Source organism: Bison bison, unplaced genomic scaffold (genome assembly GCF_000754665.1).
Source record: "Bison bison bison isolate TAMUID 2011002044 unplaced genomic scaffold, Bison_UMD1.0 scf7180017864451, whole genome shotgun sequence".
Taxonomy (NCBI): Eukaryota; Metazoa; Chordata; class Mammalia; order Artiodactyla; family Bovidae; genus Bison; species Bison bison.
Window position 1 is genome coordinate 2,320,247 of NW_011495013.1, and position 14,548 is coordinate 2,334,794.

The following is a 14,548-nucleotide window of genomic DNA, read 5'->3' on the forward strand; positions in this document are numbered from 1 at the left end:
CATGCTAAAGCTGAAACTCCAGTACTTTGGCCACCTCATGCAAAGAGTTGACTCATTGGAAAAGACTCTGATGCTGGGAGGGATTGGGGGCAGGAGGAGAAGGGGACGACAGAGGATGAGATGGCTGGATGGCATCACTGACTCGATGGACGTGAGTCTGAGTGAACTCCCGGAGTTGTTGATGGACAGGGAGGCCTGGCGTGCTGCGATTCATGGGGTCGCAAAGAGTCAGACACGACTGAGCGACTGATCTGATCTGATCTGATCTGATGGGACTGGATGCCATGACCTTAGTTTTCTGAATGTTGAGCTTTAAGCCAACTTTTTCACTCTCCTCTTTCACTGTCATCAAGAGGCTCTTTAGTTCCTCTTCACTTTCTGCCATAAGGGTGGTGTCATCTGCATATCTGAGGTGCTTGATATTTCTCCCGGCAATCTTGATTCCAGTTTGTGCTTCTTCCAGCACAGCATTTCTCATGATGTACTCTGCATACAAGTTAAATAAGCAGGGTGACAATATACAGCCTTGACGCACTCCTTTTCCTATTTGGAACCAGTCTGGTGTTCCATGTCCAATTCTAACTGTTGCTTCCTGACGTGCATACAGGTTTCTCAAGAGGCAGGTCAGGTGGTCTGGTATTCCCATCTCTTTCAGAATTTTCCACAGTTGATTGTGATCCACACAAAGGCTTTGGCATAGTCAATACAGCAAAAATAGATGTTTTTCTGGAACTCTCTTGCTTTTTCTATGATCCAGCAGATGTTGGCAATTTGATCTCTGGTTCCTCTGCCTTTTCTTAAACCAGCTTGAACATCTGGATGTTCACGGTTCATATATTGCTGAAGCCTGGCTTGGAGAATTTTAAGCACCAAGCAGTGTAAATTTAGACAGGACAGCATCCTTAGCCACTACATTATATAGAAAGATAGAGGATTTAGAGGGAAAAAAAGACAAGGCCATATAAAACAAAATAAATCCAGGTTAGCAATTTTAATATTAGTATAGAATTTAGGGCACAGAAGAGTCCATACTACTCAGAGAAAAATCTTTATATTCTTCTTATCAGAAATGATGTGAAAGTAAATTTGATACGATTTCTAAGAGAAACAATTTTAATAATAGATACCAATGCACCAAGTATATATATTAACCTATTTATTCCTCATAAATCTATAAGAACAATTATTTTAACTCTGTTTTGTTTTTATTTATTTTGTTGGAGTTTGACTGCTTTACAATGTTGTGTTCGCTCGTGCTGTGTACAAAGTGAATCAGCTCTATGTATACATATATCCTTTCCCTCTTTATCTCTATTGCAAAGATACAGAAAACTGAACTGGAGAAGCTAAGCAGTGTGTTATTTAGCTAATAAGAGGTGGAGTCCGAACTTGAACCCTGGAAAGTTTGGCTTCAGAGCTTGAGTTTCAGATCATATGGCATTATAAATAGAAGGAAAAGGATGGACTGTTTGGTGTTGGGACTGAACCCAAGACTGTTCAGTACTGGGCATTGGGAGAATTTGCTTCCTATGTAGAAATGAATACTATTGGATCCCTTCTCATTCACACCACAAATATACATTAAAAATAAGCTTAAAGACCTATGCAAAAAACATAAATGTGTCAAGTTAACAGAAGGAAATGTAGGAGAATATCTTTGTAATTGGGAAGTTCTTACTATCTCAAACAACAAATCATAAAGGGAAGCGCTAATGGAATTTGACTGTCTCGGGGTCAATTATTTATGCTCAAGGAAGAGTACCACAGACAGAAGAAGAGGGAGCCAGATTAGAAGATATCTTCCATGTCTAGACTCAATAAAGAATCAATATCCAGAACACACAAATAATTCTTATATGAAAGCAGAAAGAAATATAGGAAACACAATAAAAAACCTTCTTCAATTGGAGAAGGAAATAGCAACCCACTCTAGTATTTTTGCCTGGACATTTCCATGGACAGAGTAGCCTGGCGGGCTACAGTCCATGGGGTTGCAAAGAGTCGAACACGACTGAGTGACAAACACACAACCTTTTTCAATGTGTTACTTTTCTTCACAGCAAGTAGAATCACTGACTTTATGTCTAATATATAATAAATCATTACCATTCACAGACACACAGTAGTTATTGCCTTTTGAATATGCATGTGTGTATTTATTTTATTGAGTAAAGGCAGGGAGCATTTTTTTTCTTCTGTCATTCACTGCTCTGTTTATAGCACATATAAAGGTGTCTGGCACATAATGGGTTCTTTGAAAACATTCCTTGAATGAATGACAGAAAAAAAGGAAGAATGAATGCACTTCAAAAGCAGAAATCCAGAGAGGTAAATGGTTAAATAAAGAACTACTCAGTCTCCCTAGCAATCACAGAAACAAAAATTGAGACAAAGTGCTACTTTTCAAACATCAAATTGGCAAAGTTATAAAATAAGGAATGCCAAGTGTGGGTGTTAAGGTAGGGAAATAGCAGCCTATCTCCATGGACTGGGAGTACACGCTAGTTCAGCTGTTTTGGAGCAATGAGACAATTCTGACTCAACTGATATCAGAGCCAAGCATTCCCATTGCTGCTGCTGCTAACTCACTTCAGTCGTGTCCGACTCTGTGCGACCTCATAGACGGCAGCCCACCAGGCTCCCCCGTCCCTGGGATTCCCATTGCTAGGTATTAAGATATATCCTACTGTGTTGGGTTCATACACTGGGTATTCATTTCAGCACTTTCCATGTTAGCAAAGATTTTGGGACAACCCATGTGGTGATCACTACGGGACAAGATAAAATGGTGTATATACATTAGAGCAATAGTTAGTAGTGCTGCAAAAAAATAAACTTGTTCTACACATGGTAAATGAAAAAGTCTTGGAAACATGTAGAAAAATAGAAAAGGTAAAAAATTTATGCTGGGATGTCATTATAAATAAGTGTCTATTCTTCGATTCAAATCACATATAACAATATTATATATTTTTCATAGTTACACAGATACACAAATAAGTATCACAGATAGATAGGAGCATACTAAATGAGAATGCTTGTGTAAAGAGGAGTGAAAAGTGACTGGGAATGTAGGGCAAACACTAAAGTAATATATAAAGATCCAAGAAGAATTTCCTTCAGTTCAAGACTCTATGATGCTTCCAGCTTAGGGAGAAGGTGGGAAGGAATTCAGCCTGATTCCTTTGTTGCTGTTTCCTTTCAGCACCTTTCTGGCAGTTTTCCTTAAAATAGAGGGAAGGCCCTGAGGTGACAGAGCAGGATCCACGTTTGTGGTCCTGGGTTCTTTTATTTCTTCATGTTTTTAGCTGTGCTGTGCCTTCGTTGCAGCGTGCAGTTTTTTCCTAGTTGCAGGGAGTATGGACTGCTCTCCAGTTGCAGAGCACGGGCTCAAGGGCGTGCAGGCTTCAGCAGTCGCCACACATAGGCTTAGTTGCTCTGTGGCGTGTGAAATCTTCCCAGGCCAGGCATTGGACCTGTGTCCCGTGCATTGGCAGGCAGATTCTTAACCAATGTACCACGAGGGAAGTCCCAGTCCTGGGTTCTTCATACATCTCTTGTCATTTACACTTCATTTTGAAACAGACTGACGTCAGGACATACCCGGTTTTTAAGGGGTTTGCTTGAATCCAAACACATGGAAAGATTGAATGGAGATGCCAGACTGTCACCACAGAATGTGGTGCAGCTGTCACCACAGAAAGAACACCAGTCATTTTTGAGGAATCGGGGAGGAAGGGAAACAAGCCAGGTGAGGAGAGATGGGCAACGCCTCAGCTTTCAAGAAAAGAAAGAGCCTATAAATTACAGACTAGGGAGTCGGGGGTGAATTCCATCAAAATTATGGGAAAATTTGTGTCAGAATCAACTCCCTCTACTGTTCATTTATGAGCCACAGACACCCCCTAAAGAGCTGGCTGACTATGGTCCCAGGGTCAAATCCAGGCAGCATCCTATTTTTGCTTAAACTCTTGAGAGAACATAGTCATACCCATTCATTTACATATTATTTAGAGTTCCTCCCAAGCTACAACGTCAGAGTTAAGTGGCTGTGACAGAGATTGCATGGCCAGCAAAGCCTAAAAGACCATCTGGCTCTTTACAGAAACAGTTTGCCCACTTTTGCTCCATAAAATATTCCCTTCTGGAAAATGCTACCTGGAACCATCTCGTCTTTCATGCTTCAGTAAAAAGTCCGTTGTTGTACGTTCACGTCTTTCTTCTCGCACTGCTCTCTTGGCAACATGCCTTTTTTTTGAAGTAGGATGCTGTTTCTCTTTTATCGTCACTCCATGCCCCACAGCTTCCAGACTGCCACGACCTACTTACTATTCTACCTGATCTTGGCTCCTGGAACCCTAGTCTGGCTCGAAACACCAAACCTTTAATTTGCCCTAAATGGGGCTCACTCACATGGCTTATTCAGTTCAGTTCAGTTCAGTTGCTCAGTCATGTCCGACTCTTTGTGACCCCATGAACTGCAGCATGCCAGGCCTCCCTGTCCATCACCAACTCCTGGGGTCCACTTATTACTAAGAAGGTAATCACTAGAATCCATCAAGGGTTCAAGGACAACCAGTTAAATCAAACTAACTCTGCCCCACATGGTGCGATCACTAGTTTGACAGAACAGAGAAATGCCGTAGGTTCCCTATATCATGTCCTTCGTAAACTGGAAAATGAAATCCTTTCATTCTCTCAAGGTAGAACTGAAGGAGGACTGCAAGTCATCTCTTTGGTGGATCTGTATTTGACTGAAGAACACATGAGAGTACTGATTTATTGACTGATGTAAAGCTTTAGGGAGGCCTTTAGTGGAAGGCCTCAGAGCTCTGTACTTCAAACTGCTCAACAGAAAAAAGAATTTGAATATAGTTATGGAAGAGATACATTTATTCCTAGTAAACAAGATACAAAACAGAGAGACTGAAATGAGTAAGATATAACTTAGGAGGGATGGTGGCAGAAATCAAGATAGCAGTTATCCTTGGGAGGCTAATAAAATAAAGGTAGCACGAAAGGTCATCTGGGGTGTGGGTTATGTTTGGGTTATTGACACGGGAGTATGTTCACTTTGTAAAAATGCACTGAACTTTACACTTATGCTTGATGCACCTTCCAGGACGGTCTAACTCTGTTTTATCAGAATTATACAACCTGTGGTTCTGTGTGTTTATGTATGTAGGCTTCCCTGGTGGCTCAAATGGTAAAGCGTCTGCCTGCAATGTGGGAGACCAGGGTTTGATTCTTGGGTCAGGAAGATCCCCTGGAGAAGGAAATGGCAATTCACTCCTGGAATTGCCTGGAAAATCCTATGGATGGAGGAGCCTGATAGGCTACAGTCCATGGGGTCACAAAGAGTTGGACACGACTGAGCGACTTCACTTTCACTTTATGTATGTATATCGGTGTTGGTGGTTTGAGTAAATTGAGTCACATCTAAAACTATAAAATGCTGTATTACAGTGGGATGCTACAGCATTTAGATTTCTCATAAATTTTTAGATATTTTACCACCTAACATGGACTTCTCTGATGCCGTACATTATAATTGGCTACCAGGTTGTAATATGGCCATGTAGTTCCTTTAACATTACTCAGTAGAGGTAGAAAAGCAAATGAGATGATAATATTATGATAATATTATGATATTAAAGCAAAATATATGCAGTTATAAAGTTATAAAATTTATTCAGTGTGTCCTCTTTTAGCCATGTATGAAAGAAATATTCTCTCAACATTTCCAACATTTATTCACATTTCCTTGGAAGCAAATATAGGGTTGACATTCATTAAGAATTTGTAAGTCTTCTCAAAGCCAGACATCTGCTTGGCATTCAACGTGTTCACCAACTTCTTTCTTTAAAGGGATGTCTGTTGAGCATTTAGTAGCTTCATTTGTGCTTTATGGCTACCCTTTAAGTAGAACATTTATTTAGAGAAATCCTTAAAGTTTAAGACAATCCCCAAAGATTTGAGAAGCAGATCTGTCTTGACCCTTTACTTCACACACTCAGGCAATGACAAAGAGTATCCAAGGTGTCCCTTTAGACCTCTTCTTGGAGGGCCCCTCGATCAGACTAAGGCGAAAGGTTTTGCCTGGAATGCCACTCCCGAGCGACGACACGCACTGAAGTCAAGTGTTTTTTTATGCACTATGGGGAAAATGGCCTAAAAGGGGGTTAAACTTTGATTAGAGATGTTGCAAGTAGGGAAAAATGCTTACTTCAATTTAACTTCTGCTTCTCAGAAGACATGAGTACATAAATTATGTAGGAGAACGGTGATTACTAGACAGTCTAAAAGCTTGGAGGCTCTAGGCCAATTTTCAACCAACTGTCACAGAACATAAGTTTCAAAATATGTTTAAACTAAACTGACAACTGCAGAAAAAATGTAAGATTCTTTGAAAGGCTGCCTTATGTGAACTGACGAGGATCTCAGAAACCACATGCCATTTAACACACAGCAATAACTCCACTGCAACGTTCCCACCCTCTTCTGGAGGGGATATTAAAAGAGGTTGACCAGATGCTTCCCTGAATTAGGCAGTTCCAAGCAGGAGACAGATTCTTCCTAGCATAGAAGTGGCCAACAGAGGTAGGGTTCATCCAAAGTCTGACAGGGCGAGAAGTCACCTGGCTCAGTGGCTTTCACATTGGAAGGAGCTGATCCAGGAAGGGTGCATGTGGGCATGGGCTTCACACCTTTCTATGCCAGAGAAGCTCCAATCTTAACTGCTGCAGACATCTAGGCTCCCTGGAAGACTTCACTGCTATATGGCAACCTCTCCATTTTACAAGTTACAAAACCAGAGAGAGGTTCCATCAGGTATCCAAAGTGCCAGAGAGGTAAAGTTGGAACAAGTATTTCATGAATCCCCAACTATACAAGCTCTAAGACCTTAGGGCATAAAATATTGGTCACTGAGATGAGAAATTATTACCTGGTACAGTTAGTTTGCAGAATACCTCTTGCTTTTAGCTGTGTACACACATCTCCATGAGTCTTGGAGCAGGCTTTTTCCCTCTACCTGTCCAAGGAGTTCCAGGGAGCCTGTGAAATCTCTAACATGGCAAATTCAATTTTACATGTTTGTGCAATATTGGTACAGACCTTTCCTTTGTTCTTCAAAAGTATCTGTGATCACACTGAATGGAAAAAAAAAATCAATGTACTTCAAGAAGGGAACAGAAGGGAAGGACCACAAGAGGAGTAGTTTATAACCAGGAAAACTTACCTTAGCATAAGATGGACATTTGCTATTGAACTACTCAGGTTATATGGGTAAATTTACACAGAGATAAAAGCAAAAACTGCTTGTGGCATCTACAAAAATACAGTACTTGGAAGACTGAAAAAAACAGATTTTATTGTACTTCTTGGGTTTTCCATAATTGAAAAAATTATCTGATGTAGAACATGCAACTTCATTCTGTAAACCAAAACCAGGACTCCAAAGCCCTGAATAATTTGGGGGCCAGGGGATTATTCCTGTCTCTGAGTATTCCCTTTAGAAAATGATGGTAAGAGATGTAATCACAGCTGACAGAGAACAACTGTTTCTTTCAATTCAGCTGTAGACTCTTCAGGGAAAATGCTCATCTTTATAACTGTGTCAATTAGGCAAACACTAAAAACTGCCTCCTGTCCTTCATGCTGATAATGTCAGGGAAGAAAGTGGCTGATGTAATCCTGAAGATGGAACTAATGGCCAGAGCCTCATTATCCATTAAGGGAGGCTTTCCCCCTATTCCACTCTAGCAAAGAGAAGATGGCAGAGGAAGAGCAGATTCTGAATTATCTTCACCTGTGGAATGACAAGAACTAAACTGTAAAGTAGTTTAAGGGGAAAACCCAGAAAGCCATCATGAACGTAAATGAATTTGGGAAACAGTGGCCCACTGTATTTTGAAATAATATTCGGTATTTATGTGGAGGGTTTCTTATAATGGAGTGAAATAGAGAATTTCCTGAGGCAAGGAGATTACAATCATCTGAGAAACCAGGAGCCAGAATGCATGCATTCAATTTCAAAGAAGGATCTATAGAACCGCCCACTTACTACTTCTCCCAGCGAGGAATCACCATGGAAAGGATGCTTCAAGGTCAGTAAGCGAAATAACAAGAAGATGGTCTGTGCCCATAGTTTAAATGCCAAGAGGCACCAGGCCAAGAAGGTGCACAGACATAGATCGGGCAGTGGCACTGATGTATTGATAATTATGGGCTTAGACGAAAGCTTCCCAAAGCCAGACGGGAAGCTGAACCACAGTCCTTATGGGAAAAGACAGAATACGACGGTAATGAGAAGAAAAAAGCAGACCAAAGCGATTTTACTTTTAAAAAGTCCCCTAAAACTCTACATAAAACTCTTAGTGTCTGCATAGGGACCTTCACAGTTCTCCTACATGCATAAAACAGGACGAAGGGAGGAAGGGGCCACACACACATCTTTATAAGTTCAGTGTCAGAGCTGAGCTGCACGGTCAATGCAGAGTGCGAGTCCCTCCCAGGGGGCCTGGGACCTGGAGGGGCCCTGAGGTCCCTGAGACTTGTGGGCTTTCAGAACAAGGATCTCAGGAGGGAATTTCACAAGCACGGAACATATTTTTTTTTTCTCCCTTGATTCTGCTTTCTAGTTTTTCTCTCCCTCTGCTATTGTTTAATTTTGTGGTTCGACTTTTTGAAGAATGGTGGGAGGTGCCGAGTTAAGCAATACTCTAGGAATGAGGCTCAGCTGCGATGAAACTGGCCTCCCACATCTTTCAAACCGATTGTGAGTCTGTTTAAAACAAGAGGCAGACACAAACACGGAGGAGAGCAGGCAGGATGTCTTATGCATCCTTGTGTGTGCAGCATCCTCGCCCAGCACACAGCAGGCACAGAATGAATGCCGGCTCAAGGGGACTGGTCCTGTTATCTGAACAGCTCTGAGTTCTGTTTCTGAACAGGAGCCAACAGCCACATCACTTAATGTGTTTTTGAGCAATCTTTTGTTGATCCTTGTGATCCGGTTAATGAAAGTGATTAAACAACCAAGTCTGGAACAAAATTATCCTGATGGGAGAGTGTCAGAGTTGAACATTACTGAGACTTGGTCAAGAGATTGGCAAGGAACCAAGAAAGTCCCTGGAAAAGCAGATTTAAGAAATCATGAGTATCCTCATGCTTTTAAAATGAGACAGGCAAGATAAAATAATTTCTATATTTTTTCTTCATGGTTAAGCTGAATCTGCTTCCCTGGTGGCTCAGAGGTTAAAGCGTCTGCCTGCAATGCAGGTGACCTGGGTTCGATCCCTGGGTCGGGAAGATCCCCTGGAGAAGAAAATGGCAACCCACTCCAATATTCTTGCCTGGAGAATCCCATGGACGGAGGAGCCTGGTGGGCTACAGTTCACGGGGTTGCAAAGAGTCGGACACGACTGAGCAACTTCACTCACTCAAGCTGAATCTGATTATTACTAATATTAAATATCTAATACAATATTGCCTAAAAGCTTTAGAGTAATAAATAGTATTTATTAATACATGCCATAGACAAGAAAAATTAAATGACTGATATAATTAGATTCCTAGGAATAATAAAGGCTTCCCAGGTGGCTAAATGGTAAAGAATCTGCCTGTCAATGCAGGAGACTAGGGAGACTCGGGTTTGATCCCTTGGCTGGGAAGAACCCCTGGAGGAGGAAATGGCAACTTGCTCCAGTATTCTTGCCTGGAAAATTCCATGGACAGAGGAGCCTGGTGGGCCATGGGGTCGCAGAGTTGGACATGACTGAGCAACTGAGCATAACAACAGGAATAATAAGCAACTCTTAATGCTCTGAGTATAATTTTATAGGCTGAAATGATACTTACCAGGGAAATGTATTAAGTATGAGTTAAACTATATTTCACAAAAAAAAATACCCACTGAAATTTAGGAAATATCCATAAGGCATGGCTTGTAAGTTTGGTGACAATATCATATATAGGATATTTAAATAAAGAAACAAGTAAAGCCTGGACCAAAAAGAAAAGTTTAAAAGCAGAAGATTCTTTTATTAATAAATATATTTTAAAAGAAAAAGAAAGGCCAATAGTACAGTTTTCAAGATAATGTTAAAAGCACAGATTCTGAGAAATTCTTTAGAAGTCTTGCAAACATTTCACCTTCCATTAAAAGAAAGCAATTTGAGAAACTGCTACCCCAGACCTAGTCTGACCAGCTGGTTAAACTCAGCAAGTGGGTCGCAAAGAGGAAAATCTTTGCGTTTCACGGTAACCAGAAGGGAAGAGACTGCACGTGGGCATAGATTTACTTTACACTTTTCAAAGACATGAGAGAGGTTCTTTGCCAAGAAGTTCAGGAAGCACTGGAGCTGAACAGTTCACAGAAGCACAATTCTATGGAGTAGGCCTTGATAACTCAAAACAGACTTTAACTTAGGATATACGCAATATTACAAATTAGAGGGCAGAAGATTGTACGGTCAATAAATAACCTTCAGAAAAATGCTTGGCTATTTGGAAAATGATTCAGTTAGTGCCTCCCACCATGATTTCCCCACAAATAAGTCTAACTCACAGAATCAAAGATATAAGTGTAGAAAATAGAAACTTTAGAGAGACAACCCCAGACAGAAATGCAGATAAATAGTCTTAAACATAGAATGGCAAGAAACCTGCTGATTCAAATTATGAACAATTATCATCAATGATGGGCTTCCAATCAGGACTCACTTTCAAAATAGCACCTTAGCTAAATCCATTCTCTCACAGCTCCATGTCAAAGTCAAAGAACGAGCCTCACCATTTCTGGTCAATGAGGGATTTCTGCCAGACAATCCTGAGAATAGACCTGTCCATTGGCTTGGTCACAATGTTCTCAAAGCTATCCCAGTTTGTGAACCCTGAGACCTGAATGAATGAATTAACAAATAACTGACATCTACAAGTTCGAGATAAAATAACTTCAAGGAACGTTAAAAATCAAGAGCTCAGGATCTAGTTGCTCTTTACTGAAATCTGACAAATCCCAGAGAACTTACCTGCAGCAAATAACAGCTTTGCACGACAAAGCTAAGTCCAGGAAATACTGCCTCACTCCAAAAGTTAAGGCATATTTGAGGGTTTTCCCATCAATTATAAGAGCAAAGTCATTCTCCTTCCGAAGAGCATCACCCAGAGTAGTGCAGTGACGACTGAGAGTTTCCCGTGTTCCCTGTAAAATTAAACAAGAAATGCCCTCAACACTTACTCCCATTTGTTCTTTCAAGACGTCTTAAGGTTGTTCAGCAACTACACTTAGTTATTTTTAGTGCTTTTTATGTTTCAAATTGCTTTTACATATCTCCATTCTCACAAAAGCCCCATCAGAGAATATTGGACAAACATTATCAGAAAAAGTAAGTGACTTTTTCTTTTTCTGATGGAACAGTAAGTCATACCCTGTTCCTCCCAGGGTTGGGATCAGATTATACGTCATCCATTCCCCTGCCATCTTTGCTCATTATTCCAACCACATAATCAAAATCTTGTGAAAATATTTTCAGTACAGTATCTTCTTAAATCACAACAACACCGAACTAGTTAAAAGTGCTTAGCTATGAATCAAGGACCAATGCTGTAGCTGAAGTGCCAATACTTTGGCCACTTGATGCCTACTCATTAGAAAAGACTCTGATGCTGGGAAAGATTGAAGGCAGGAGGAGAAGCGGACAACAGCAGATGAGATGGTTGGATGGCATCACCGACTCAATGGACATGAGTTTGAGCAAGCTCCGGGAGCTGGAGATGGACAGGGAAGCTTGGTGTGCTGCAGTCCATAGGGTCGCAAAGAGTCAGACGTGACTGAGCGACTGAACAACAATAAATGAATCAAGAGGAAAAGTTGGAGAATATAATTTAAATAATTAATGGGTTTTCTTTCAGAGGTATTCAATGCTATTGAAATTAATTCCCAGTAACTCAGAAGAGGAAGGGCAGTATCTATAATGTCTTGCCACTTCATGAATTGGCATCTGTAATTTCAATTATGATTTTATGATGTTGTATTTCAGTTGGGGAGGGTGACATGTGGCCCTAGTAATCTTGGCAGATCCAATAAAAGAACCCATTCCATCAGTGAAGAGTTCACTTTCAGGCAAAATAAGAACCTTTAGTGTCAAGGAAGGCTTTGTTCACCTCAACCGTACAGAGGGGTTGTATCTCTCTCCCTCTGTTAAGAATTACTGCTTTCCCAGCTCTTCAAAGGCAAAAAGTTTTAAGATACTTCGTATTTCTTTCCAAATCCTGTACTCTTCCTATAACCTAATAGGGACAGCTTATTTCAATAGAGCCCTAAATATGATTATTATTATTTTTAAACAATTATTTATTTATTTGTTTATTGCCCTGTCGCATGTGGATCTTAATTCCCTGGTTAGGGTTCAGACCCACGTCCCATGCATTGGAAGCGTGGAGTCTTAACCACTGGATCACCAGGGCAGTCCCAAGCCCTGACAATACGAAGAAACAGGACACATGCTCTGCACAAGGAGGTGTAAGAAAAAACTGCCTTCCTATTAGAGTTTTGTTCTGAGTGCTATGGTAACGGAGTCTGTAGTTATTTATATAATAAATTTAACAAATCCATATTTATAGAATAAAATATACCTACAGTAAAAACAATACTTATAGAATAATTTTGTTATACTCATGGGAGATATAATTATTGTTCCAATTTAAGACTGTGGTACAGTTATCTGAGTTATCTTCACAAAGAGGGAAGCAAAGGCAGAGGTAATTAAAATTTTATGTTGCGGATTTTTGAAGGTGGTTTTGCATTCGTATTTCAAATGTGGTTCACACTCTGCTCTGGAATTTCAGAATCTGTTTATCAAAATAATAGAACTGTGCTGTACTATAAAGTAAGACTGCCCAATCCTCCCAACACTGGGACTTTGTTTAACACTTCCCCTGTTCCTTGTTATACATAGTGACATGAAGGACCACCATATAGCAGCATTCTTTGCAAAATTCTCTGTTCACACTTTACATCAGAGGGGAAAGAGCTGTTTTAATTTACAGACCTCACCCTCCTATTTCCTGCTGGAAATTTTTGGCCCAAGAGAATTTAAGAAAATGAGGCAAAAAAAGAAAAAAAGTCAGTAAAATTATGCAAGCAAAATTTACCAATGACTATCCATAGTTGATTACTCTTACTCTGGATTGTCTTAGAAGCAAACTCCCATAGAAATGAACAACCAAGCAAATTAATGCACTGATAAAAAATGAAAATAAGACAATATTTAGCATGTACCACACACCAGTCATGATTTCAAGGGCACACACATAGATACGACACTTCAGTTAACACTTATTACACACCTATGCAGGAGCTATAACTACTGCCCCATTCTGCAGATGATAAGCGTGACACTTCAAAGTTCCTTGCCCCCAAACACACGGCTACTAAATGGTGAAACCCAACTGAGAGTTACATTTCTGTGCCAGCTTGTCTTTCTCTACATTATCCAGCAAAAACAAAACCAACAGTACCAGGCCTAGCGAATTATAAATGGAATCCCCAGACCATTCCCTCTGTTGTCTCCCCCGAGCCCTCATCATCTGTCTCTCATCTTGTCTTTACCGCCAACAGAGACTTCTCTTCACAAAACAAGCTTGAAACACAAATCATGCCTCTTTCTGCTCTCAAATTTTTCAATAGCTTGCTACTACTTACATGATAAAGTCCAAAACCTAAGCCCAACTAACTTTCGTTGGCTTTCCTCTTTACAATCTTGACTCCTTTATCCCCTCTCTGGACCACTCTTTTCTCCTGAGCATATCCCACTGTCTCTTAAACCAAGCTTACCTTCTCAAACCCTCCCAGATGCACTCCATGCTACTAAGTCTGTCTACGCTACCAAGACCTCCAGATCCTTGAGGAGCAGACAATGTCTAATCTCATTCCCAGCCACAAACACAGCTCCCGCAACTACAGATGCTCAGGAAAAGTCATGTTTATGGAATGAGAGCACTGATAAATTCTGATTTCACCCTACTTGCAGCAGTCCATTTCCCCTCTATTATCACTTCTGGTTTGAGAGAAAGAGAGAGAGACTGACAGAAAGAGCTGTCAGACTTCTCTTTCATGCTCTTTAATTTTCTAAAGAATAATCCCTATTACTTCAACCATCTTTCAAACCAAGGCACTGCCCACTAAAATGCAGGTGTGTGTATTTGTGAATCTATTTGTCTGCCTGCCTATCTTCCTACTTATCCATCCATCCATATGCCACTCTGTGTGTGTTTTTTTAAGCTTTTTCCCATGTCCCTCCTGATCTGAAAACGCAAATGAAGCCTGAGATGCACCTAAAGAGGGCTTCCAATTTCCTTACAGACTAGCTGCAAAGTGAGACTGGAAGACAAGTGAACTCCTGAGTTGTGCAAGCTCCCTCATGAACCAGCCTGAGGGCACAGTCCTGGGCGCCCAAACTTCCCTCCTTCCAGGGTGTTCTCTAACACCATAAGATGTGCTGAGAACTTATTTGTGGCGTCAGGACCCCTGGGTTTGCTGGGT

The 14,548-nt window shown here is 40.7% G+C and overlaps 1 protein-coding gene across 1 annotated transcript in view; it reads right to left on the reverse strand.

The window, feature by feature from the left end:
* The window catches only part of ATP8A1 (ATPase, aminophospholipid transporter (APLT), class I, type 8A, member 1), a 208,377-nt gene that overhangs the window by 70,771 nt on the left and 123,058 nt on the right, over window positions 1–14,548 (reverse strand). The window contains exon 26 of the mRNA XM_010858921.1: window positions 11,034–11,206. Coding sequence (XP_010857223.1) covers window positions 11,034–11,206 — 173 coding nt within the window. The remainder of the gene's footprint in view (window positions 1–11,033; window positions 11,207–14,548) is intronic.